The 27,832-nt window shown below is 33.6% G+C and overlaps 1 protein-coding gene across 2 annotated transcripts; it reads left to right on the top strand.

Annotated features, from left to right (window-relative positions):
* Positions 1-255: 255 nt before the first annotated feature.
* On the top strand, positions 256-21,253 carry PSMG1 (proteasome assembly chaperone 1). 2 transcript variants are annotated; one of them, XM_074300519.1, is made up of 7 exons: positions 256-543; positions 10,404-10,510; positions 12,522-12,673; positions 14,954-15,016; positions 15,586-15,784; positions 16,561-16,697; positions 21,072-21,253. In XM_074300519.1, the coding sequence occupies exons 1-7, from the start codon at positions 404-406 to the stop codon at positions 21,144-21,146; spliced, it is 873 nt and encodes a 290-aa protein (XP_074156620.1). In that variant the 5' UTR covers positions 256-403; the 3' UTR covers positions 21,147-21,253. The 2 variants fall into 2 exon arrangements, with proteins under 2 accessions (XP_074156620.1, XP_074156621.1); XM_074300520.1 differs by having other exon boundaries at positions 315-657.
* Positions 21,254-27,832: the final 6,579 nt, after the last annotated feature.

A 27,832-nucleotide genomic window follows, 5' to 3' on the forward strand; every position in this document is an offset into this window, starting at 1 on the left:
TACATTTAACGGGATCCTGGTATGTTTCTTCAGGCTGGGAAGGCTTGGAAGGAATCATGGTTGGTTAGTCTAGACGCAGTAACGTCATAGTTAAGTGCCAAAGTTGCCCCCTACTCCCAAAAGAGCAGGGCAGAGGGTTACAGAGAGGCAAGTTCTTCCGGGCTGATGGGGAGGGACTCCTTCTTGCGCCCGCGCAGTTCGTGCTACGGCCCCTCCCCTCGAAGGAACGCATCCTCCTCTCGGGCCCGGAGTCTCTGGGCGTAATTGGGGGAGGAGTTTCGGCGATGCTGAGGTTAGAACTCGTTTTTTCCCCCGCAGAGCGGGGAGTGGTTTGAGCTTTTTTGTTTGAGGAGGCGGGGAGCCGGGCCCGCTGGAAGCCTGGGCACGGAGTCGTGCGGCCGAGATGGCGGCTACCTTCTTCGGGGAGGTAGTGAAGGTGCGCTCCAGAGCTGTGACTGAGGAGGAAGAAGAGGAGGAGGAAGAGCCGTGGGCGCGGGATAACCTCGAGGACAAAGAAGTGCGGCAAGAGCTCGAGAGGAAGAGGTAAGCCCACCTTCGTTCCACGGCGGTCCGCCCTCCGCTTCCAGAGCTGGCCCCCGCGCCTCCCGGGAGAGCGAGACGAGTGTTTGTCGGCGCCTTTCTCGGCTCTGCGCCCAGGTGGGGACCCTTTCTTACCCTCCCCCCCTCTGCCCTCCCCCCTCCCCGGTGCCGGCCTGCCGGAGAACTGGGAGAACCGATGTGAGACTTCCGCTTTAGCCCAGAACTCTGGGTGGAAGCATCTTGGATCCTGAACACAGAGACCCGAGGGAGAAGCTGCGTGCGCACGTGTGAGTGCGCCGCTGTGTGCTCGTGTCAGGCGTGTGTCCTGTGCGGGCGTGTTTGTGGTGTTCGGTCCTTCACCGTGGGCTACTCTTCGTGACGCCCTGAATCTCAGGGGCCAGGCCCACCTTTAAGCGTTAATTCACTTGCTAACACTCTGCTTTTTGTGCTTGTTTTTGCTTCTGTAGATGTTTGACTTAAGCCCTCAAAGTGAAAGTGATTTAGGGGGCTGCAGGTGACTCAAGAGAATTGTACGGTGGGGCCTGGAGTGGGAAAAAGGGGAATTCAAATTTGACGTTAGTCATCTGCTGGCTGTGTGATCCTGGGAAAGTCACTTAACTTCCACTGGAGAAGAAAGTGGCAAAAAGAAAAATGGCTAGAATCTTCGCCAAACCCGCCATCCCCCCCCCCCCCCCCCAATGTTCGTGCGCTATGTATACTCCAAGGGATTAGAATAAATCAAGTATTTATTTATATATTGCTTTAACCCCAGAAGAGCCGGGCCCTTAAGTTGCAAAAGTTTTATTAAAGCGCCACTTTGAAAAAAAAAATTTTAACCCAATTTTCTATTCTTTAACTTTATGATAAAAAAAAAAAAAAAAGTTCTTCAAGACATTCTTTTTTCTTTCTTTTTTTTTTTTCCTTCAAGGAGTTCCTAAATCCCAGTCCTTAAGGTCTGCAAACCCCTTTACAAATAATCCATTTTATCCTCTCCTGAGCTGTGGGAAGGTTAGTGTCCCTATTTTACAGATGAATAACTAAGATGAAAGTGAATTTCCCAATGTGTTAACAACTAATTGTTTGACGATGGATTTGAGTTCTGGTGTAATTGACTCCAGTTCCATCACTCTTATCCAGGGCAATTAACTGTAGAATAGTCTGTGTTAATAGAATTATGGTACCCATAATGAGATGTTAATAGTGATACTGCACTGTTAGACCAGGTTTGATGTCTATTTACAGTTTTGCTGCCACATTTAATAGGGATATTGACAAACAGGGACATGTCCATAGCATGAGGAGGGGAATTAAAAAGATTATTGAGTGATGATAGATACACGTTCAATAAAGATTATTGAGAAAACATTTTTTAAATGTTGAAAAGAAAAGTGCATGAGTCCACAAATAGAAGAATTTTACTACCTTGTTGTATGTAATATATTTCTTTTAAAAAAAAGTGCAACAAGTTCATTTTCTTAAGTCTTATTTCTTGACTACTGTGTAATAGTATAGTATTATAGTATTATTAGTATAAAAAATTTTAAGAAAGAATTTATAAGAACTTATGGAGATATTTTCACTAAAGCTCAAGAATTACTGTTAATGTTGACTTATTAAACTTTAACAATGCACAAACATTAAGCACTTACTTCGTGGAAAAACAACATGCTAGGGTTAGAGCATATCCAGAATTTCTAATGATACAGTGGGCCTTTGTTCTCAATTTATAGTCTAATATGGGGATGTCACAAATTTGGATGTCTATAATAGGGAAAAGGGAAATACATTTATATAGCAACTACTATATGCCAGACACTGTGCTAAGTGCTTTTTACATTTATTATCTTGCATGTGTTAGGTAGAGAACAAAGTATTTGGTGAGATTTATAAGGGGAGAATTTCAGCCTCAATTGAATTGGGGGGCAGTAATTTGGAAAGGGGGGCAGTTAAATTAAGTTTGAACTTGGTAGCCTGTGGGAATTGGTTAGAGATTTTTGAGTAAGGAGAGTGATATGATCATATGACTGTGGATTTATTGGAAGGCGAGGGAATAAAAGCCCGAAGTCCTATAATCTAGAGCAACTCCAGACTGAATCACATCTAAGTTCCTTTCTTTCTTGTAGGTTTCCAGGCAAATTGAATTTGACTCTTTTTTTTTTTTTTTTTTTTTTTTTACCTTTTAAGCCAAAGATTTTTAAACATTGTTGTATCATAGATTACGTTGGCAGCCTGGTGAAACTTATGAACTTATGCTCAGAATACTGTTTGTAAATGGATGAAAATAATACGTAGAATCATAAAAGAAATAGTTTTTAAAATATTTTTAAGAATTATTTCACAAATGAATAGAACCAGAAGATTGCTGTACACTTCAATGCTGTATGAAGATGTATTCTGATGGAAGTGGATATCTTCAACATAAAGAAGATCCAACTCACTTCCAGCTGATCAATGATGGACAGAAATAACTACACCCAGAGAAGGAACACTGGGAAGTGAATGTAAATTGTTAGCACTACTGTCTATCTACCCAGGTTACTTATACTTTCGGAATCTAATACTTAATGTGCAACAAGAAAATGGTATTTACACACATATATTGTATCTAGGTTTTATTGTAACACATGTAAAATGTATGGGATTGCCTGTCATCGGGGGGAGGGAATGAAGAGAGGGGGGGATAATTTGGAAAAATGAATCCAAGGGATAATAATATAAAAAAAAATTACTCATGTATATATACTGTGAAAAAAAATTCTAAATTTAAAAAAAAGAAGAAGAATTATTTCACAGATTGATCTAACCATTCTGGAGAGCAATTTGGAACTATACCCAAAGGGCTATCAAACAGCATACCATTTGATTCAACAGTGTCTTTACTGGATCTGCATCCCAGAGAGATCATAAAAATATGAAAAGGACTCATATGTGCAAAAGTGTTAGTTTTAGTAGCAGCCCTTTTTGTAGTATCAAGAAACTAAATTAAGCAAAAAAAAAATTGTAGCAATTCTTTTTATAGTGGCAAGAAGTTGAAAATTGAGTGGATGCCCATCATTTGGGGAATGGCTGAATAAATTATGGAATATGTTTTTTAGAAGAAATGATAAATAGGCTGATTTCAGAAAGGCCTGGAAAGACATAAATGAACTGATGCTAAGTGAAGTGAGTAGAACCAAGAGAACATTGTACACAGCAACAAGATTATGTGATGATCAGTTTTTTGGACTTGGCTCTTTTCAACAATAAGGTGATTTAGGGCAATTCCAATAAACTTGTGATGGAAAGACCCATCTATGGGGACCAAATATGGATCACAATATAGTATTTTCACCTTTTTTGTTGTGGTGGTTTGCTTGCTTGTTTTTTTTCTTACTTTTTTTTCCTTTTGATCTGTTTTCCTTATGTAGTACGAGAAGTGTGGAAATATGTTTAGAAGAATTGCATGTGTTTAATCTGTATTGTATTGCTTGCTGTCTAGAAAAGGGGGGAAAAGAGGGAAACATTTGGAACACAAGGTTCTGCAAGAGTTAATGTTGAAAACTTTATCTTTGCATGTATTTTGAAAAATAAAAAGCTATTATTATTTTTTAAAAGAATCATTTCACAAACTGCAAGTTAAGAACTCCTCCACCACTACTCTTTGTATTTCTTGTAGAAAATAAGGTTAGCAAATCATGAACTTAAAACATTTTATTACAGGAAAATATTGGTTATAGATACTACTTTCTACATTGAGACTCCCTGCTTTTTTCTGAGCAGTTCACTTTGCCATCATGAATTCCTTACTCTCTTTGAGTATCAGGGCAAGGTGAAATGACCTCTACCACTGTCTCATTTGCAGGTTATCTCATTTATTTTTTTTGCTGGAGGGACACTGCTTTGAGGATATCTGAGTGGAAGGAAACTTTAATGGCATCTTATCTCAAAGATCTAATATAAAATGCTCCATTTGGTTTTTAAAGCCTTTTGTAACTTGATTCTTTCTTCTTTGCAATATTATGATGCTCTCGTATCCTGATTGTTTTCACTGACTGTTTTGATACTTGTTCTACAGCTCTCCTCTGTCCATGTAGGACAAGCATGGATTCTCTTCCATCTCTTGATTCCCCCTTCTAGGCATGTCATTGATATAATCGAGGCAGTCCTAGTATCTCTTAAATCTTAGCTACTTCAAACCAAAGTATCAGTGGAAAGCCATTTGTCCCTAGATTTCATCACCAGCATCAACATATATGCCACAGTTCCAGATTATCACTTACAAAATGGCATTTCTAGTGCCAAATGTCAGTTTTCCTGTTGGCTTGTGTTACTATAAATTAGGTTCAACCTCTTTAGTGCTCATTCCTGGCTTCCTTTGAGACTCAGATAAATATGCTCAATTAATTCTACAAGAGATCTCTCTCAGTTCTACTTTAAGTGTCTCTGAGTTTACTTCACATTTACAAGGTATGTATCTTTTAGATACATAATTATAGGTGTTGATAGGGATGTAGAGGCTTAAGGACTAGAACCAGCCCTACTGATTGATTCTCAAGTTTTTAATATGAGCGTTTATACCTACGAAATGAGCAAACACTACAGATCTGGGTTTTGATTTGTTTTGTTAATCATCTAGACCCAGAGATCAGCACTTCTTTGGTCCTCAAACTCCCTAATCTGATCTGTTTTTAATGGCACAAGAACCAAGAATGAATCTTACATTTTCAAGTAGTTTTAATTTTATAGCCAACATTCTGATGCTATAAAGAGTTGAATAGTTGAGACAGACCTATGTATAGTCATAGGTTATGCCCATATATAGGTCACAACTTATGTGAGGAGATATAGGTTATAGCACTATCACTTCACACTTACTGTTTGTTGCATCTCAGATCTCAGCAACTTAGTTCTAATTTGACTGTGTTCCAAATTCCAGGTATATTCTGTGCTTTAACACTTTTGTGTATTTTATTTTTAGCACTGATGCATACCCATTGTGTAAAAAAGAAAGAAAGAAAGAAAGAAAGAAAGAAAGAAAGAAAGAAAGAAAGAAAGAAAGAAAGAAAGAAAGAAAGAAAGAGGAGAGTCCAAAATTAAAATTTTTCTAAACAGAAACTACTCTAAATTATTACTATCAAATACTGAATGACTTTGGAAAGTAGCTTTTTTTTTTCTATAGACTTGATGGTGTTTCTTATTGAATTTAGTGTAAAATTTCATGCAAAATGAAATTTATGTACAAAACATACTGTAACGAAGTCCATTTGACAGTTAAATTATAAATTACATCAAGTAGTTTTATATATATCTCAGTATTGTCAAAATTTAAAACAGAAAACATTTTTTCCATTCCCCCACAAATTTCAACAGACAAATTTTCTGAGTTCAAGCTATAGTATTGGAAGGATATTTTGGGCCTTGAAGTGCAAAAGAAATTTCCATATTTCACAACCCATTTAATTATGAAATTAAGGGGCTTTCATCTAATCTTCAATTAAAAATTATTATTTATAATATAATGACATGCTAAAAGGCATATATCAAAAGAAAAATGTAATAGACTTCTAAAATGCCTTTTAAACAATACATGTGTTCAATTTGAGTCATATGCTTTTGGATTGATATCAATATTTTGTTATTACCTATATGCATAAAAAAGATATTTTCAGATATTTAAATATGTAAAATTGTATTACAGATCAGCTTTAATAAAGGAACATTTACAGTTTTGATTATAGGAAAAGTAACTGTTTTGAGACTTTTTTTTTCCTCCCGATAACAGTGTTGATACTGGATATCATTATTTTACCTCATATATTGTTTGAAGGGCCTCTAGCTTGTCTCTGTTAAATAAAATACTAGATTTTGATTTTAGAATAGTTAATGTTTATCATAATAAGAAAAGATCAGTATATGTAATTTTCTTTCTCTGATTTGATTCTTGTTTTATTTGTCAAAATCATATTTGTATCAAAGGAATCTTTCAATGGGCTTTTATTACATATAATTTGTAATGCAATATAAGTCAGTAAAGGATGTGTTTTATAGTTATCCTTTTCTGCATTTGCTTTTAGCTTTATGAAAATGTGCTGAGCTGAGAAATATGTATATTTTCTTTCTCTGGAGATCTGTGATCTAATTTTTCTTAAAAATTAAAATAGTATTTTATTTTTCCAAATATATGCAAGGACAATTTTCAGCATTCACCTTTGCAAAGCTTTGTGTTCCAGTTTTTTCTCCTTCCCCCTCCCAAGACAGCAAGCAATTCAATATAGGTTAAACATGTGCAATTCTTCTAAATATATTTCTGTATTTGGTTTGTGGCAGCTTTTTTTGTTGTAGCTAGAAACTGGAAGTTGAATGGATGTCCATCAATTGGAGAATGGTTGGGTAAATTGTGGTATATGAAGATTATGGAATATTATTGCTCTGTAAGAAATGACCAGCAGGAGGAATACAGAGAGGCTTGGAGAGACTTAAATCAACTGTTGCTGAGTGAAATGAGCAGAACCAGAAGATCACTATACACTTCAACAACAATACTGTATGAGGATGTATTCTGATGGAAGTGGATATCTTCAACATAGAGAAGAGCTAATCCAATTCCAATTGATCAATGATGGGCAGAATCAGCTACACCCAGAGAAGGAACACTGGGAAGCGAATGTAAATTGTTAGCACTACTGTCTATCTACCCAGGTTACTTATACCTTCGGAAGCTAATAATTAATGTGCAACAAGAAAATGGTATTTACACACATATATTGTATCTAGGTTATATTGTAACACATGTAAAATGTATGGGATTACCTGCCATCGGGGGGAGGGAATGGAGGGAGGGAGGGGATAATTTGGAAAAAAGAATTAAAAAAAATATATATATATATATATTTCTGTATTTGTCATGCTGCCAAGAAAAATCAAAAGGGGGAAAAAAACAAGCAACATAACAAAAAAAGATGAAAATATCATGCTTTTATCCACATACAGTGTCCGTAGCTCTCTCTCTAGATGCAGGTGTCACTTTCATGTAGTCTGATTTTTCTAAAATTCTATCTAGTTCATTAACTTCCTTAATTAAAAACAAAAATTAGATAACGATCCCAATTATAATTTGATTACATCTCCTTATTACTTATTTAGATTTTTTAATGTATTTATTATCCACATCATTTTATGAATTTATATTGTCTAATTTTTCCTAACTTCCTATCTCTCAGTCATGTCCTACTCATTTAGAGTTTTCTTGTCAAAGATCCTGGGATGGTTTGCCATTTCCCTCTCCAGCTCATTTTATAGATGAGCAAACTGAGGCAAATAGGGTTCGTATGACTTGACCAGTCATACAGCTAATAAATGTGTAGCCTGGCACTCTATCCACTATGATACAGTCTAACTGCCTTCCATTTCATGGCAGAATACAAAAAGATTATATGAAATAATTAATCTCCATTTGCTTGGGTTTTTAAAAAATATTTTATAAAATTTACCTATTTCTTTCAAAAGCTTGTCTGTGCTTCCTTTTGAGCACCTTTCTTATCTGTACATTATTTCCCTTCATAGCTTCCTTTTTTCTTGTTCCTTTTATCTACATTCCTACCATCATCAGTTAATTCAAAGAAAGGGAAAAACAAAGTAAAATGCCCTATTACAAGTAATCATAACTTAAGAAACAAATCTACAGTGGCCATGTTCAAAAATTAATGTTACTATACCTTAAGTCCATCACTTTTCTGTTAAGAAGTAGTTAACAAGTTTCATCGTATATCTTCTGTAGTCATGTTTGACATAGCCATGATGAGAGTTTTTAAATTTTTAAAGAAAAAAATTTTTTGTAGTACTGGTTTTTTGGTATGTAATGTTATCCTTTGCAATCTGTAGAATTCTCTGAAATCATCTCTTTCCTCATTGACTTTTTAAAATTGATTTTAAAATTTTATTTTGTTAAAGGACAAAGACTTAATTTTATTTTCAGTATTGTTACTATGTACAATGTGTTTTGTCCACTTTACTTTGTGCAAGTCTGAAACCATCGCCTTCATAGTTTCTTATAGCACTAAATTATTCCATCACTTTCATATGCCATAGCTTGTTCAGCCATTCCCCAATTGATTGCCGATTGATTTGATCAGTTTCCATTTATTTAACCAAAAAAAAAAAAAAAGCAGCTATAAATAAATTTATATGTATTTCCTCCTTAATTTCTTTATAGAATAGCCCTAGCAGGATAGTTTTTTGGTCACAGTTCCAAATTGTTTTCCAAAATAGTTAAAACAAGTTCACAACTCCATCAGTATACTTATTTCCCCATATCAGCTTTTGTTATTTTCCTTTTTTTAATCACCCAACTAATTTGATGAATGTGAGGTGGTTCTTTTTAGGTATTTTAATTTGTACTTTTCTAATTATTACTGAAGTAGAAAATTTTCATCTGATACTTGATAGCTTTCCATTCTTTTAAAAATTATCTTATGTCATTCTTTAATTTATATACTAATCATATACCAATTTTCAACTTATCTTGATATCTGGTGTGACATGTGGATTTATGCCTACTTTCTCCCAGATTATTTTCTGGTTTTTCCCATCCATTTTTGTCAAATAATTAAGTCATGCCTCAGTAGTTGATATTTTAGGTCTTATCAAATAGTAGATTTCTGTGTTCATTTGTTTTTGTATCTTGTGTACCTAATCTGTTCCACTGATCAATCTGTTTTTTGCTCAGTACCAAATTGTTTTGAAAATTACAGCTTTTTTTTTTTTTTTTTTTTTTTTTTGAGATCTGGTACTTCTAGGCCTCTTTTCTTCTTTTCCTCCATTGATTTGCTTGATATCCTTGACCTTTTAAAAAATTCCTCAAGATGATATTTCTCCCTCACATCATCTAGTAATTTTTTGGTAATTTGATTGGTATAACATTGAACAAGTAAAATAACTTATTTGTGTTTATATCATTGTTCTGCATGTCTTGACATGTAGACTCCCAAATTCTTTATACAGTCTGCAGTTATTTTAGTGGAATTTTAATTTCTATGGATTTTTAGTGAACTAATGAATTTTTCTACATAAGTCGTAGTATGATTTATAAAAAGTCATTAGCTATACTTTTTTTCTTATATTTCTTTTTATCTTATCTCTATGCTAACATTTCTAGTACATTATTGAATATTGATGGGATATTGGGCATCCTTGCTTCATCTTCAATCTTACTAGAAAGACTTATCTTCATTATTAATTAAACATTAATAATGTGTTTCCTCTTGTTAATCTGGGAAATGTATGTTTTTGTAAATATTTATCTATTTAATTTAGATTGTCAACTTTGTTGATGTATAATTGGGTAAAATAGTTCCTAATGATTGCTTTTATTTCTACATCATTGGTTTTGATTCACCTTTTCGATTTTTGATGCTGATCTGTTTGCTTACTTTTTTAAAAAAAATCAAATTAGCCAGTGGTTTATTTATTGCCCCCTTTCTCCAAAAAGCGCTTACTTTTATTACTTTATTGTTGTTTTTAAAAAAGTTTTAGTTTTCTCAATCTCTCCTTTCATTTTCAGACTTTGTTTTTTTGTTGTTCAATTGATTATGTTTGTTTTTTTCTGGTTATGTTTAGTTGCATTGCAAAGTGCAGAGGGTTAGGGTATATCTAGTTTAAATCTTGTCCCAAATACTTTAACAACTTTGTACTTGTAAGCAAGGTACATAGCCTCCAAAGCTTTGATCTGTATGTATTATGGGGATAATGTTATTTATTGTACCTACTTTCCCAGCATGTTGTGAGAAAAATCCTTTGTAAAAATGCTGCATAATATTACTTATTATAGCTTATTATTTGATGAAAATGATAATGCTGTCTTAGTATCACTTATTTCTTATTAACAGAGAAGTAGAAGTCCTTCAGACACAGACAAAAGTATCTTTGGAAATTCCCTTGCTAGAGCAGTATCCATGTTCGAAGTTTATAATAGCCATAGGACATAATGCAGTAGGTAAGTGAAAGTGCAACAAACTGAATGTTTTGAAAATTAAAAAGTGTGTGTTTTGTATAAGATACTATATATCCATTATAAGCTTTAAAAAAATTATATACTTATATGGTTTATCCATCTCATGCATATAAGTTTTTTTTTTCTGTCATTATATATCCCATGACTTTCTCATTGTATATATTTCTCATCTTTGTCTTTTCCATAAATCTTTTGACAAGGATTTACTTTCTACACACTGCAAGCCTTCCTTGTATTTCTTAATTTCTCATTCGCTATACTTGTATCTATTAGGCCAGGATTTTTTAAGCTTTTTTGTCATGAAGCCCTTTGATAGTCTGGTGAAGTAAGCTTTTTTTGGTTAAATAATTAAAGGAAATGTTAAATTTTACTTAGAGGTTAGTTGAAAATAAAGATAAATTTTTCCTTCCAAATTCACAGAATCTCCCTAAGTTTATTGATGCCTGGTATCATATTAAGTACTGAGGATAAGAAAAAGATAAACAGTCTTTTTTTCTTAAGGAGCTTATAATCTGATAGGGCAAGACAGTGTACAAAAGAAAACTGAAAAGAGAGGAGGGACCGAGAGTATCCAGAACAAGAACATGGTGAAAATGATGTTACACTCAAAACCAAGCAAAATAGCTTGGAGCAAATGAAGAGATAGCTAGAATTTTGAACCTTCTATAAAGGGAAACTGGGAAGAATTGGATTTTTTGTGGTTTTGCTTTTGAAAATAGGTGTTGTCATTAATCATTTCTCCTTCATTCATGAATGGCCAGTAAGAGATGAGGCATGAATACCAAAGCTGAGGCAGTGTCATGTCAATAACTTCTAACTTGTTGGACAATAACATCCAACTATTGTATCTCATCCTGGATATATAACTGACTCATTTCTTTTCTATTTCCTTTTACTTTGCTCACATAGTTCATATTTGCTAATGTATGGCTCCTTAAATCTATTGTGTGTTTTTCCATTGTCCTTTGAAGTACCTTTGAAATCTTGGCATTCTGTAATTAAGACAATATAATTTGGGGCAGCTAAGTAGTACAGTGGATAGAGCATCAGCCCTGAAATCTGGAAGACCTGAATTCAAATTTGGCCTCAGACACTTAGCACTTCCTAACTGTGTGACCCTGGGCAAGTCACTTAACCCCAATTGCCTCAGGAAAAAAAATTAAAAAAAAAGACAATATAATGTAGTAGAAAGTTCACTATATCTGGAGTGAGACCCACCATTTTAATAAAATGGAAGTACTTGGGTCCATAAATTCTCCCCTAGTTATCTTCATCCTAATAATTAAACCTATACAAAAATGTAATGAGCTTCCTGGGATGGCACTGGATTCTTTACAGTTAAATAAAGACTGCATTTAGGGACTTTGTCTCCAACAACTTTCTATTCCATTTGAAGTTGCTTCACTCCAAAGGTTTATACAAGTTTGATTCTCTAAATTATACATTAAAAATTGGGTTCACTATGGTAATTTGTACATATTTTTATCCCCTACTTAACATTGCACAGCCACGTTAGATCTGTTTGTTAATTAATCTGTTAATGAAGAAATCATTAAATTGCAAAAAACCATATAGATCCCTGAGTACCTATCTATACTTTCCAATGAAGGAAGTTTTATTGTTGTTAGTTGCCTTATATTTAGAGCTTAGAACTATTTTCTTCTTTTGTAGAAAAGTTTTTGAGACAATGGCTAACTTAGTCTACTTAATCAACTAGGAATTATAACATATTAGAACCAAAAGAGTTATTAGGAATCATCTTCTTTAACTTGTTTGATTTTTCAAATGGGGACCTAAAGCCTTAAAGAAAAGGCTGAATTGAACTATAACATACTAGGCATCTGGACTCTAAGTTCTTTGATGTTTAATCTTGTTTCTCATGTTTCATTTTATGCTAAATAAATTACTTAAATTTTTAAAAAATCACTTTTGTAGTGTAATGCAATACAATAGTTATAAAAAATAGTAATGTGTGTTAACTTTTTCTTCCTAGCATTTTTGTCTTCATTTGTTATGAATTCAGGAAACTGGGAAGAAATTGGATGTACTAAACTATGGAATGAATGGTGCAGAACAAGAGATACAACAAATCTTTCCCCAACAGATGCTTTTTGTGTGTTCTACCGTCTAAAGTCAGATCCTACAGTAAGTAAGATATTTGTTGAAATGAAAATTTAAGTATAATTTAATAGAAGCATAGACTGCATTTGTGTAAGAAATTTTACAAATTATCTAGTTTCACATTTTTGTTTTGTAATCAATAAAGAAACTGAATTTCAAAGAGATTTAGTAACTTACAATAGTCCCATATTTCATCCCACATCATATGTTTGAATTCTGAATGTGTATATGTACATCCCAAGATTCTAGTTTATTAGAGAAAGGTGTTCTGTTTGTTTTGTTTTTTTGATCAAGCAGCTCAGGATTAAGGATGCCTGCCATCCATACACATATATCACAATCATTCAAGATTCCTTGAAAGTTGTAATAACAGAAATTACCTTATTTAGTGAACTTTGGTCTTAAACATCAGTCATAAAAGAAAGCAAAAAAGTGTATTTTTTACATAGATGTTCATTGCCGTAGGAGAGATCTAGTACAGAGTTCAAGTTGAAGTAAGAATCTTTGTGGATGGTAAAGTCCTCCAATTACATCAGATGTAGATAACATTGTGCTAATTATTTCAAATTCTAGAACATTACATAGTCTCCTGGAAGAGATTATGTAATGACTCAAAGGATCATATTGGATTACCTTTTGGATATTGCAGCATTACTTTTATGATTCTTAACTTACTGTGGAAGTAAAGGCTCATTTCTATTATAACACCATACCAGTGTCCAATGTAGTAGTGAGACAGGGAAAAGAGATTTCCAAATAAAATGAATGTCACATGGAGAACAAAGGTGCTTGGAGGGTTTGAATAGATTACAACATATAACCAATGAAAAACTTCTAAGAACAAGAAAAGTATAAGATGTTATCAAGAAATTAAAGAAGAGCAACAGATGGTTCAGTGAAGCACAGACCTGAAGTCAGGAGGACCTAAACTCAAATCTGGCCTCAGACACTTAATACTTCCTAGCTGTGTGACCCTGGGCAAGTCACTTAACCCCAATTGTTTTGGGGGTGAGGGGGAGGAAATTATGAGATAGAGAAAATAGACTGGTTATGGAGTAAGGCAAACGGAATGATGGGTAGACAGCCAAAAGGCTGTAGTGGTACTGTCTCTAAATAAAGGGGGGAAAGTGAAGATGATCTCCAGATCTTGCATAGGTCCCCTGTAGTGAACTTAGGGGAAGACATGGACAACTGTCTTGTGGGATGGGCAGTCATCAGTGAGTTTCTATTTCATCAAAGTCATAAACTCCCAAATCTGTGAGATTCCAAATCCATTTGATTTTTCTTGTAATTTCAAGCTGCTTTTTATTTTTCCTCCTAAGGCTTATTTGTGGTCTTTTAATAATTGAATTTTAAGGGGAATCAAGATTAAGGGAAGTCACTAGGGTCCTGTGAATCCTGTGACAGCTGAATCACTTGTTAATATTTCTTGTAAATTTTTCATGATGGTGGTGATTTATATAATGCTTTCTGTGTCAGTCATTGTGCTAAGCATTTTACATTCATAAAATCATTTGATCCTCACAACAACTTGGTAAGGAAGTGCTATTATTCCCATCTTACAAATGAGGAAACTACAGCAGAGATTAAGTGACTTGTCTAGGATCACACAGTGTCTGAGGCCATTTTGAAAATGAACTTAATCATAGGATCATAAATCTAAACCTGCAAAGGATGTAAAGATAATCTAGTACAGACAAGTGATATGACTTGGCAGGTTTGCCCAGTCAAAGTGGGGATTTAAATCTATATCCTCTGACTCCAAATCTAGCAATTTTTTATCCCCTAGCTATTAGTTCAGGTATATTACAGATTTTATTCCTCCATTAGCACTGATAAACAAGAATTGGCAATATAAAAAATAGAATGCTAATGGTCAACTACTCTCCTTTTTTTGAGAGATAGAATTGCTTCAGTGTGCATGGCATTTTGTGCATATGCATATCTAGAACTTTGTTTTCTAAAATGAAGCCATTTATAGTGGGCATCATTAATTTATTTTAGATGCCATGTCAGATTATTCTGATATCAGTCATGATTTGGAATTTTAACTGTACTCCTCTGTTGATTTTTTTTCCTGTTTCCTTATTTTCATTTAAGACAGAAACAAAATAAGCAGTTCCAGCAATATATTTGAGAGCAAATATAAAAAGTGTGTGTGTGTGTGTGTGTGTGTGTGTGTGTGTGTGTGTGTGTGTGTGTGTGTGTGTGTATTTGTCCAATGTGTTTGGTACTAGTTATATGTTCATAAAATCCCATGATATAAATAAGTGGCTTGAACTAAAACACTTCAAATTTGTTTAGATTTTCCTGTGTCAGTGCAGTTGCTATGTTGCTGAAGATCAACAATATCAGTGGCTTGAAAAGGTAAAATTATAGAATTATATTATTATATAAAGTTACATGATTATATAAAATTATATTATGTGTGTTATATTATTATAGAAAAAAATTAGATTTTTTTTTTTCCACATTATTTGCTTAGCATTGTGCTAAGGCCAAGAAATGTAGACCATAGTCTTTGGCCTTAAAGAGTTTGTGATTTCTCATTATGAAGATAAGACCAATAATTTTAAAATAATTTGATTTCTTTTACATTACAATGCAAGATAGTAGAGAGAATTACTTACATGCTTGCATTTTCTCATTGAGATCTCACTTTTTTGTATTAGTTGCATTTTTGGGCTTTTTGTAAGACAGTGGTAGAATAAGGAAATTAATATTTATAAATTACTTATATACTAGTTTTAAAAATTCTTAAATTTGATATTCATTTTAATCACAATTTGTTTATATGTTTTTATGTGACAGACAACAAACATTGCTATGTAAACAGACATATAGCATATACAACTTAGGTACACAATGTAGTTCTCAGTTTCCTAACAAAATATTATAATTATACTTATATTATTAAAATTTATTTTCTGTACCAGGTTTTTGGTTCTTCTCCGAATAGAAATACACAGATAACTATTCTTACATCTCGTCATGTGACTGATTATAAAACTCCAGAATCCAGTTGCAATCTACCTTCTCCCTTCCTGAAAGCCCTAAAAACACAGACTTTCCAAGATGCTGCCTGCTGTACACTCTTAGAGCAGCCAAATATTGTACATGATCTTCCTGCTGCAGGTGATTTTTTAAATAGTTTTTTTAATTTTGGTTTTAGATTTTAATTTTAGAGTACCTTATTTGTTGTTGTCTAGTTATTTTCAATAATGTCTAACTTTCATGACCCCATTTTGGGATTTTCTTGGCAGAGATATTGGAGTGGTTTGCCATTTCCTTTTCCATCTCATTTTACAGATAAGGAAACTGAGGCAAACAGGGTTAAATGATTTGCCTAGAGTCACACAGCTAACAAATGTTTGAGGCCAAATGTGAATTCAAAAAAATAAGTCTTCCTTGACTTCAAGTCCAGCACTATCCACTGTGCCACCTACCTGTCCCTACAATACTTTATAAGTATTGGTAAAATATTACAGTAGTAAAGATCACTAAAGCTGTTATTTAATTCTATAATTTGAGTAGTTAGTTGCTGCTGAACTTTTAATTGAATTTTAAAAAGAAGGTCTTAGAGGTCATCTATTCGTACAATTGCCATTGACTTACAAGGGATAAAAAAAAAGTCTAGTAGTTTTTGTCATTTAGCATTTGTATTAGCTCTGGTATCAGTCAATGAATGTCAAAGAAATGTAACCTAATTTTATTATTTATTTCCACTAAAATTTAAGAAAATAAATATGTTGGGGGGAAATATGTATATTTAAATGAAATTGAAATTATTTTTTATTATTTGAGCTAATACATACCACAAAAAATAATTGAGATTTCACTGACTTGCCTTTAAAATCTGTAAGGTTTACTTTTAAGTTTAATTCTTTTTCATTCTTCTTGTTTGCTCTTAGTTCTGAGTTACTGTCAAGTATGGAAAATTCCAGCAATTCTCTACCTATGTTACACTGATATAATGAAACTAGACCTAGTTACGGTTGAAGCTTTCAAACCAATCCTTGGTTCAAAAAGCTTGAAAGGATTAGTTAAGGTAAGTCATTTGCTTACTTAAGTGATTAAAATGTATTTTTTTATCTGCTATTAAACACAAGCAGACCAAGATAAGTCACTTCCTTGTTAAAGATAATTTCCATATTTTTTTCTGCCTCTTTTTTTTCTTAATAGCAGTTTAAATAATACACATATAAATAAACATACATATGTATGTATAAAATGAATAGTTAATCCACAGGTATTCTTTGCCTTCTTTTTTCCTCTGATGTTCACTTTCTAGTTCACTTGTATTAAAAAGAACTTATTCCACAATGTTTGTTCAATTATTGACTTTAGATATTTTGACCTAAAGTCATTTGGCAGAGCTTTTAGAAAATGCCCCAGTAGCCAATACTGTATACAGCCAATCATGTTTTTGTCAAAAAGTAAATTAGGTTCCCTCTGGCTCTAATTCTATGATTCTATAGTTAATGTCCTATTTGGTCCCAAATAAAAAGGGCATATGTAAAGTGGAATAAAACAAGTAAACCAGTATGTGAATGAATAAGATAATAAGGAAATTTTATGTTACATCAAACTAAGCAAAGTTACATTTCTTTGAAGAGGTAATAACTGTTTTGAAGTTCATCACTGTTATCATCAACTTATTTTATTTATCATTTTACCTGCTATAATAATCTGACTAGATGCTAGAGTAAGAAAGACTTAGCTCTTTTCCTGAATCTTTTCTTTTATCAACTCTTCTGAAGGGTAATCTATCCAGTAGAGTTTTCCTCTCTTGCTTTTTATTTTGTAAAGTTTTGTTGATGATGCCTTCTGATTTTTACATCTCGTTTATTTGCATATATGCTCTCCTCTCTCCTACCCAGTGACTCTTCCTTGAAACTAAAATTAAGAACAGTGTCTTTTCTGTCTTTTCCTCCCTCTCCCCACCAGTTTTGGTGCCTTTTCTTTCAAACATAGTCTCTGACTCCTTCTTTAAGTCTATTATCTCTTCTTTCCTTTTTCTTCTTACTCTGGTTACACTCTTCAAGTGGCTGGGAAAATTCAATGTCTTGCTGCTGTTTTTTAGCTATGGTACAGGAGAAGGATGTTCAGACCAAGATTTTGTAATAGGAATCCTGGGTGGGAGCCTCTACTGACAAAAATCTTGAGGCACAAACCTACAAGTTCATTTGTATAGGTTGTAATTATAAATTATGGGGTAGAAAGACTGAGTGGGAGCTCCTAAGTATTTCAGTTACTGAATATTGTTTCATGAAGCTTTGACCTTGTTGAGCATTTCTGTTTTATGATTTGGGTTTTAATTTTTTCATATTTGGCACATATTTTGAGATTGGTAGATTGGAGTGGAATGCAGAAAACAACATTGTGAACTTGCTAAACAAAGTGGCTCACTTTTTCTTTTATTAGATCAGATATAATGAATTAAATGAAGATTTCTTCTATAAGGCTAGAGTTAGAGGTTTTCTGGTATTTTTATACAGATCTAATACAACTAAGTATGTTCCAAGTAGCTGTTTCAATTTTTAAAAAACATTCTGATTGCAATTATTTTTTTACATTTTGAGTTTGATTGATGCGGTTTTGCTTTTGTATTATACACATTTACATATTTTGAAATAAAGTAAAGACTTAAGTAAAACTTAAGAAACCTTTTTGAAAATTCGTATAACATTTCAAACCTATAGTGTCCCATCTCTTTAAATTTTTTTTCTTCTATCTACTCTCCCCTACACTGAAAATAAGAGAAAAACATCACATTTCTTATAACAAATAAACATAGTCAAGCAAAAGAAATTACTCCAATGTCTATCCACAAAAATATATGCCCTGAATCTCTCTCTCTTCTCAGGAATTAGCATGTTTCATCATTGATTCTCTCATCTTTGAACTGATTGTAGTTCTTGCAGCTTTAAAAGTTGTCTATTTATAGCCATATAGAAAAATTGCTCCAAATTGCTAATTAGAAAAATTGACACAGAAGTATTTTTTTTTTAAATATTACCTCATCATAGTGGCAAAGTCATATGACAAGAAAGGAGATTGACAAATGTTAGAGGTACTGTAAGAAAGAAGGCATCTTGATATACTGTTGATGGACCTGTGAATGGGCACAATCATTTTGAAAGCAATTTGAAATTGTGCATAAAAAGTTATTAGACATTTTTGACCCAGTTTTACCATTATTGGGCCTATACCTAAATGAGATCAAAGGAGGGGGAAAGTATTTGATGTATAAAAATATAGCAGCTCTTTTTGAGGTGGCCAAAAAAAAGCTGAAACTTAAAAGAATGTCCAGAAGTGAAATAAATGACTAAGTTGTGACATACAATGTAATTTAATTTTATTGTGTTATAAGAAATAGATGACTTCAAAAAAGACATAGAAGGACTTAATTGATGCAGAGTACAGAAAGCAAAAATAATAATTTGTACTATAACATCAACATTATAAAAATGAGAATTTTGAGGATTTTTATAAGTTAAGAATGAAATGAGAAGAACCAAGAGAAAAATTCAATCATGGTTGGAAACAAAATAACCCACATAAGTCATCATCATTCTCTATCAATAAAACCTAGCAGGAAATGAAAGAAGGAGAAATTCCATTTATAGATTGCATATGATTCTTGGGAGTCTAACTGCCAAAGACTATATAAATTCAACTATAAATCTTTTTAGAAATAAGAGCTTCACAATAATTAAAGAAATTTCAGTTGTTCATTATTAGGCCAAGTCAATTATAATAAAAATGACAATACTACCATAATTAATTTATTCAGTGGTGTACTAATCAAACTACCAGATTCATCAGGAGAAAGAAAAAGGTCTCTTAAGGGAAATAATGAAAAATAATTGGGAAGTAAAGAAATCTAACAACACCAGATCTCCAACTGTACTGCAAATCAAATATTTTTAATAGTTAATTACGGTTGATCACGGAAAGGGTTAAGTATATAACACAGAGAGGCAAATGAACATAGTAGCATAGTATTAAATTAAAAACCTAGACTTATTGGGGTATAAGTAATTTGACAAAAATTATTAGAAAAATTGGCAAACAAAAATTAGAACCAGATTAACACCTCACATGACTTATCAAGATAGGCTTCAAATGGGTACATGACTTGCATATAAAAGTTGGTATATATTAAAGAAGTGAGGAAGAAAATAGCTTTCAAAAGAATAATTCATGAGAAATGAGTAAGTTGAGTTATTGGGAAAGTTAGAGTGTTTGAGGAAGTATTGATATATTTATCGAGTTCCCTACTATGAAGACAGGAATTAGGGAAGAGAGACAAGTTGTAAGCCAGATGTACTGAAATGAGGGAAGAGTTTCCTACAGGGCAATAAGAAACATCTATCAGAATCTTGATTGGGTGACAAATGTGGACTGAATAAACCACAAAGCTAGGGAGCAAGGAATATTCTGGCTTGCCTACATTAGGTTGAAAATATGAGTAAAAGTGCAAACAGTACTGGAAAGAGAGTGAGTCAAGACTCAGTGTGTGTAAGAAGATGGAGTAAGAAAAAAGATTAAGACTCAAGCAAGTTTGTTAGCTTTGGAATATGTTTTCAAAGGAGCCTGATTAAATGAAGTTGGTAGGTCTTGAAAGAAATCTACGAGATGGGAACAAAGGAATAAGCTATACAAAAGGAAGTTCACCAAATTATGATAGTCATTTAGGAAAGAATAATGATAAATGTTGGAAGGGATATGGGAAAACTGGTTTATTAATGCATTTTTGGTGTTGTGAAATGATCCAACCACTGGAGAGCAATCTGGAAATGTGCCCAAAGGGTTGTAAAATTGTACATACCCAACAGTGCCATTACTGGATCTGTGTCCCAGGAAAATCATAATGGAGGGAAAAGGACCCACATGTGCAAAAATGTAGCAGCTCTTTTTGTGATAGCAATGAATTGGAAAAGGAGTGGGTACCCATCACTTGGGGAATGTCTGAATAAGTTGTGGTACATGAAGTAATGAAATATTATTCTATAAAAAATGATGAACAAGCTGATTATAGAAAGACCTGGAAAAATTTACATGAACTGATGCTGAGTGAAACATGCAGAATTAGTAATACATTGTACACAATAACAGCAATAATATGCAATGATCAACTATGAATGGCTTGGTTCTTCTGAGTGGTTCAGAGATCCAAAGGAATCCCAATAGACAGAAAATGCCATCTGCATGCAGAAAAAGAACTATGGAGATTGAATGTAAATCAATACATTCTGTGTTCACTTCTTTTTTTTTTTTTTAATCTCTCCCAATTTTTTCCTGTTTCCTCTGATTTTTCTCACCCAACGAAATTCATAAAACAATGTGTGTTAAAAACAAATGAAACTTAAAAAAAAATTTTTTTTTTCATTTAATTCTTAACTTTTTCTCTTTCCAGAATGTTTCCCATGGTACAGAAATACTGAAGAAACTAGTGACAAGAAATGAAATTCAGAGCAACATTTATACATGATTTTGAATTGATTTTTGTCTGGAAGAAGGAGGACAAAAGGAGAAATGTTCTGTAGTTCTAATTTACCAATGAGAAGAAAGCAAAATAAAGAGTTTATTTTAAAGTAACCTAAATCTATTTCATTATTTCAATATGGAGTTAGATTTATGATTAAAATAAGTTTTTCTTTCTGACTCTAGGTAAGAGTATTGTTAATAGCTTAACTTTAAATTATTTAAATTTTTATGACAAACTTTATTATCCAAAAAAGTTATAAGTAATAGTCTTTTATAAAACTCTGGATTTTCAATAAAGTAAAACTGAGCATTAACAGCAAACCAATAAAATAAAACTCATTTACTGTATTCTCCTTTATCCAAATTATCTTTACCTTCATCTAAATTTCTGTAAACTGACTTTCAACAAACAGTAACCAAAAAAATTTTTCATCACCACTACCTCTGAAAAAAAAAAAAAAAAAACAAAGATGGATACCACCCAGAAGGCAATGAGGGGAAAATAAATAAATAAATAAGTTTATATATATATATATATATATATATTTAAAACTTCTAAATGAAAGGAAAAAAAGTACTGCAAACAACAAAATGGGAGAAAAAATGAAATTACCAAGGAATCACAATTAGGATGATACAGGCCATGGTAGCAACTACTTACCAGTCTTAACAAGTATTTAGCACATATTATGTCTCTAGCTTGATGACTGAGAACTGGGGATAAAAATGCAAAGATTAAAAGTAGGACTTTATAATCTAAAAAGAGAGAGTAATGTATAGAAAAATGGGAGATAACATGTCTATAAGTAACTGAAAGACAACTGGGTTGGGCATTTCACAGAATGTAGGAGAAAGAATAATGTAAAATGAAGCTAAAATGATAAGTTGGAATCAGATTGACAAGTATATTAAAAGAGCTCTACGTTTTATATATATATGTGTGTGTGTATACACACATATGTTATGTATATTCTACAGATAAGTCATTTACAGAGTAAGTGGCATTGGAAAAATCAAAATATGTCTAATTATGTGCCAGCAAAATATTTTTAAGCTGATATTTACAAAATTTTTAGATACTTAGATTAACAGAACAAGATTTAAGAAAAAATTTTTAAGTAACCAACTCTCAGAAAATGAAATTGAATGTCATTTGTTGTTCAACTCATTTTTCAGTCTTGTCTGACTTTGCGATCCTATTTGGAGTTTTCTTAGCAAAGACACTGGAGTGGTTTGCAGTTTCCTTCTCCAGTTCATTTTAGAGATAGAAACTGCGGCAAACAGAGTTAAGGGAACTTAATTGTATCAGACAATCCAGCATCACAAAGCTAGTAAGTGTCTGAGGCCAGATTTGAACAAATCCCCCTGTATATTCCATACTGTGAATGAATTCACAAGTGGGTGAGTGTAAGGGAGTAAAAGACCAGATATATTTATAGTGAATTCAAATATTTGAAGAACGAGTAATTTGTCAATGTTATATAAACTTTGTGAAATAATATCTTAATATCTGAACCAGGGAGAGATAAAGGAGAGAAAACCATAGACCAATATGTCAAGATGAGTATCAGTGTGAAAGCACATAATGAAATTTTTATATAGTTAACAAAAAACATTAAACATTGCTACAGCAAAACATAGCTAAGTTAGTTGTTTTTTTTTTTTTTTTTTAAATCAAGGATACAAGGTTGGTTGTGAAATGGACCTACTTATAAACCCTTGAAATTATGTGAATGTAATCTCTGTTTGAACCCTGCTATAGCCAGAATTGTGTCACCACAATTGTGTCACTCTTTAATGCAGGTGGTATTTCCTGTTTCCATCCTCATGCATATATAGTCCCCATATATATGCATTTAACCTTTTATCTAGACTGTGTAGTTGACAAGCATATAGGGTAAGATTGATCTACATCCTGGAGACCTTTGTCATCCTTGCTTAGGGCTGACTCCCCAAGTCTTGTACTTGTGGGGCTCAGTTGCTGGCCACCTAATAAACGCTCCCTATAAATTGTCCTGTATTTTTAATTGCAAACAGCTACTTCAATTGAATAATATGAAAATGATAAATATAGATAAAAATCAATGAGCAATTATTAGTTAGCTACTATGTGTTGGACACTGCTAAACTCTGGGGATACAAAAAGAGGCAAAAATTCCTGCCCTCAAGGAGTTTATTTTCTAAAACAGAAGACAAGCAAAGTTATGCAAATCAGCAGTCACATGCAAGATAAAATAATTAAAATAGACAAGGGCGGAGCCATGATGGTGGAGAGTGTACACATTTCTTTGTGACCTACTACCCTCACGCTAATTATGAAATCCAGTCTCTGAATTAGCTCTGGACTGGCAGAATCGACAAATATTGGGAGGGCAGAAAATTATCAGCAGAAGACAATTTTGAAGATCACCAGAAAAGGTCTGTTTTGTTCGGGCTTGGAGAGAGGTGGCCAGGTGCAGGCAGGCAGGCAGAGCACGGAGGCCAGCACATACGGTGCAGACCCGGGATGGGGTGCAGTCTCTGCCGGGTGGTGCAGACTCTATGCTGCAGAGGATCTATGAGGAGGAATATACACCAGAGTTGTCCACTCTGCCCTGATCATCAAAGTTATAAAATATCCAACACAAAAGGGAGAATCAGAAACACCCAGCATCTCATGGACCTGGCCACGCCCACAAAGCATCCAGAGTAAGTCAGCAGGGACCCAGTGCAGCTGCAGTTAACTTTGCTGCTGCCTGTAGAGGAAGCTTGGAAAACCTCACTTGCCCCAAAAGCAGGTCCTAATTTTTTTTTCTTAAATGAGTAAAAAAACAGAATTCTAACCATATATAGTTTCTTTTTTTTTTTTTTTTTATAGATAGTTTCTAGGGTGAAATTTCAAATTCTGTGGCTTGTCTCCAGATTGTGGCCCCAAAAGGTGATATTACGCTGTCTCCATCACATAAGGCTCTCCTAGAAGAAATTAAAAAGGATCTTAAAACAGCTAGAAAAAGAATGAGAAAGGAAAGGAAAACCTTGCAACAGGGTTTGGAAAAGGCATATAAGTCATTAAAACATAGATTTGACAAAGTGGAAAAAGAAAACAACTCCCTGAAAAACAGAGTTTGTGAAATGGAAAAGGTAAATAACTTTCAGGAAAACAGAATTTGTGAAATGGAAGAAGAAAATAACTCCTTAAAAAACAAAATTTGTGAAATGGAAAAAACAACTCATTTAAAAACTCAATTGGACAAAAGCAAAAAAAAAAAAAAAAGATTTTTAAATAAATGAAGAAAATAATTCGCTAAAAATCAGAACTGAACAAATGGAAATGAATGACTTGAGGAGACAACAAGAATCAGTCAAGCAAAACCAAAAAAATAATTTTAGTGACTAAATGGAGGACAGATTGAAGTGGGTGTAGACTTGAGCTGGCTATTGCCATAATCTACACATGTAGCATTGAGGACCTGCACCAGATGAGACAATGGGGCATATTGAAGAAAGACTGCAAAGGTAAAATTGGCACTTTGGAAATATAAGTGGTGCAGGTAGTGAGAAACAATGAGTCAAAGACAACTAGGATGTAAGTATGAGGGCCTAGGAGGATAGTGTTGTCCTCTAGGGTGTAATGGGGAAAGAAGGAAAGGGCAGATGTTTAGGGAGAAAGAAAATGAGTTCAGTTTGGATGTCAACTTAACTCACTGTCCAGTTCAATGTATCAGAAATTCAAGATTGAGGTCAATAGAGAGATTAAATAGAACAGGATGGGGGGAGTTAAGAATTGTCAGAATTAAGTTCATGGAAGCTAATGAGATCACCAAATGAAATAGCACAGAGGGAGAAAAGGGAACTCGGGACAAAACCTTGTAGGATGTCTGTAAAAAGCATGATCTGGATGAAAATTCAGCAAAGGAGGCTGGAGAGGGTCTGATAAGTAGAACCAGGAGAAAGGGGTGTCTCAGAAGCCTAGAAAAAAGTTTGAAAGAGTACAGGGTGGTTAATAATCAGAGGCATTAGAGAGTTTGAGGAGAATGAAAATTGAGAAAGCTGGATCTAGCAAAGACACCTAGAGACAGCAATTTCATTATGATACTTTATCATAATATATGTGTATATTATGATATATATATATATTATATATAGGTCATACTTTGAGAGGTAAAAAAGAAAACAAGACAGGACAAAGTAGAGGCACTAGTAGATGACCTATGTTAGGAGGATGATCACAAAGAGAAGAAATATAGGAAAGGGGAGTGGAAGAATCTGTGGAGGGTTTTTAAGATGGGAAGACATGGGCATATTTGAGGTTCTAAGGCATTGCAGAGAATGAGCAAGGAGGAACATATTGAGGGCAATCTGTTGGAACAGGATGGAATGAGAATCACTTGGCTAAGCAGAGGGATTAGTTTAGTAAGCTCACCTCATTACATATAGCCTTATTATATTAATATAATGTAATATAATTACATTCATGAGTTATGAATGAGAAAGGGGAGAAGAGGAAGCTTGAGGTGAATGGCTTCAATTTGTTTCTGTAAAATATGGGACAGGATTTGCAGTTGAGAGTGGAGGAGAAAGTGTCACAAGAGGTTTGATCAAGAATGAAAAGGTTTAGAAAAGCCATTCTGGATAGTGGGATAATGAGTGATAAGGCAAGATATAAAAAGATTACCTAGTGATAATAAGTACCCAGATGAGATTGAACCACCTTGGTTAATGGTAGATAAAATTGGGGAAACTAATGGCATAGGGGATAGAGCACTAGATATGGAATCAGGAATCAAACCAGCCTTATTAGCTGTGTGACTGAGCAAATCATTTAACTCTTTGTCTCAGTTTCCTCTTCTGTAAAATGAACTAGAAAAGAACATAGCAAAATGTTCCAGAATCTTTGCTTAGAAAACCTCAAATGGAGTCATGAAGATTCAGATAATACTGAAAGACAGAACAACAAAAAACAGAAATTGTATTTGCAGGAGCAGCTAGGTAACAATGGCTAGAGTGCTGGGCTTGAAGTCACAAAGGCTTATCTTCCTAAATTCAAACCTGGCCTCAGAGACTTACTAGTTATGTAACCCTGAGCAAGCCATTTAATCCTTTTGCCTCATACTCTTCATCTATTAAAAAAATAAAAATAAAAAAATAAAATGAGATGGAGAAGGAAATGGCAAACCACTTTAGTATCTTTGCCAAAAAAAAAATTAATAAATCCACAAATGGAGTCAGGAAGTGGCAGATATGAACACTACTGCAACTGCAATAACAACAAAAAAAGTTGTATGATTTTTTTCTTCACCTTCATTTCACATTGCACAAGGAGCAAAGACAGCAGATAGTGCAAGTCAATTAAGGCTGAGGAGGCTGACATAGAGTATGATTGATGAAACTGTAAGGGTTTAAGAATTCAAGAGAGAAGGGCAATATAGAGTTAGTTTACCAAGGCGTCAAGATGGGGAAAAAATAAGAAAGTGGCAAATGTTGGGGAGATGACTTGGGGGAGAATCAAAAGGTCAAGATTTTAAAAATCATGGTGCAGATAAAGAGTTCATTTTGTTTAAAAAGAAAAAGGCAAAGGGAAAGAGGAAAAACTAAGAGATTATGGAATTCTTGAATCTGGTGGTAGTTCATTTGTGTTTGATGGCAAAATCAAGGATATAACCATCTTTGGAGAATAGGTCAAGGAAAGTAAGTAGATTGAAGAACTAAGTGATTAAAGTGTTGGAGTTCACCAGTGAGCAGAGGGACAAGAAAAGTATAGCAAAACTGGAAAGGATGGCTGACCTGGGTGCTCCATTGTTGTGTCCTTCACATAGTGTTTTGATTTTGATAAAGACAGAGGCCTCCTTCCTTCAAAATAATTTGTCAAAACAAAAATAAAGACCTCTTAAGGAAACAAATCACATCATAGAATATAAGCAACAGAATTATATTGTAACTCTAGGCAAAATATGAGGAAATAAAAAAAAAATCAATTCCAAACCAATACTGAACCTCTTTCTGAGTTCTCCTGATTGTCTATTTAAGAGGACATTCTCATATCAGGTGATATGAGCAGAACTTCAAAAATTAAAACACATTTTCAAAAAGGGAGTTATTTCTCTCCCATGGAAAATGTTATCCAGTTAGTCTGTGGAGTTTGATCTCAACCCTATAAATCACAACTTAGTTATCAGTTTGAGAAGCTATGTTATCTGAGTCTCCTAGAGCAGTTAAATAAATTTTTAAATACTTTACTACAAAGTGCATTCCTCCATCATAAAACATAGTCTTGTTTATAGAGGGTCCCAGAACTATCCAAGGCAGTAAAAAGACTAGAGAAAGAAAAATTCATGCAACTTTAAATGAAATATGAAAACTGATTAGGTTAATAAAAATAAAAGGCTGCTAGGTGACTAGTAAATAAAACCCTGAGCTTGGAATCTGGAAAACTCATTTTCAAGAGTTTAATTGCAACCTAAGACAATTAGTAGTTGTGTGTCCCTGAGCAAATCATTTTACAAATTCAGCGTCAGTTTTCTCACCTATGAAATGAATTGGATAAGGAAATTGAAAACAATTCAGCATCTTTGCCATGAAAATCTCATGAAAAAATGAGTCACAAAAAGTTGGTCATGACTGAAATGAATGAACAATAATTAGCATGAAATGCACCACCATTTCTGTGCATCTCATCACTTTTTCTAGAACTCTCAAATGTAGAGAGGATTA

The sequence above is a fragment of the Sminthopsis crassicaudata genome, chromosome 3 (genome assembly GCF_048593235.1).
Source record: "Sminthopsis crassicaudata isolate SCR6 chromosome 3, ASM4859323v1, whole genome shotgun sequence".
Taxonomy (NCBI): Eukaryota; Metazoa; Chordata; class Mammalia; order Dasyuromorphia; family Dasyuridae; genus Sminthopsis; species Sminthopsis crassicaudata.

What these genes read in the sequence shown, in the direction of transcription:
- PSMG1 (XM_074300519.1), top strand. Translation starts at nt 404, where the DNA reads ATGGCGGCTACCTTCTTCGGGGAGGTAGTGAAGGTGCGCTCCAGAGCT. An exon ending in CAAGAGCTCGAGAGGAAGAG is followed by an intron (nt 544 to 10,403) that starts GTAAGCCCACCT and finishes TCTTATTAACAG; the next exon opens with AGAAGTAGAAGTCCTTCAGA. An exon ending in AATATCAGTGGCTTGAAAAG is followed by an intron (nt 15,017 to 15,585) that starts GTAAAATTATAG and finishes TTTCTGTACCAG; the next exon opens with GTTTTTGGTTCTTCTCCGAA.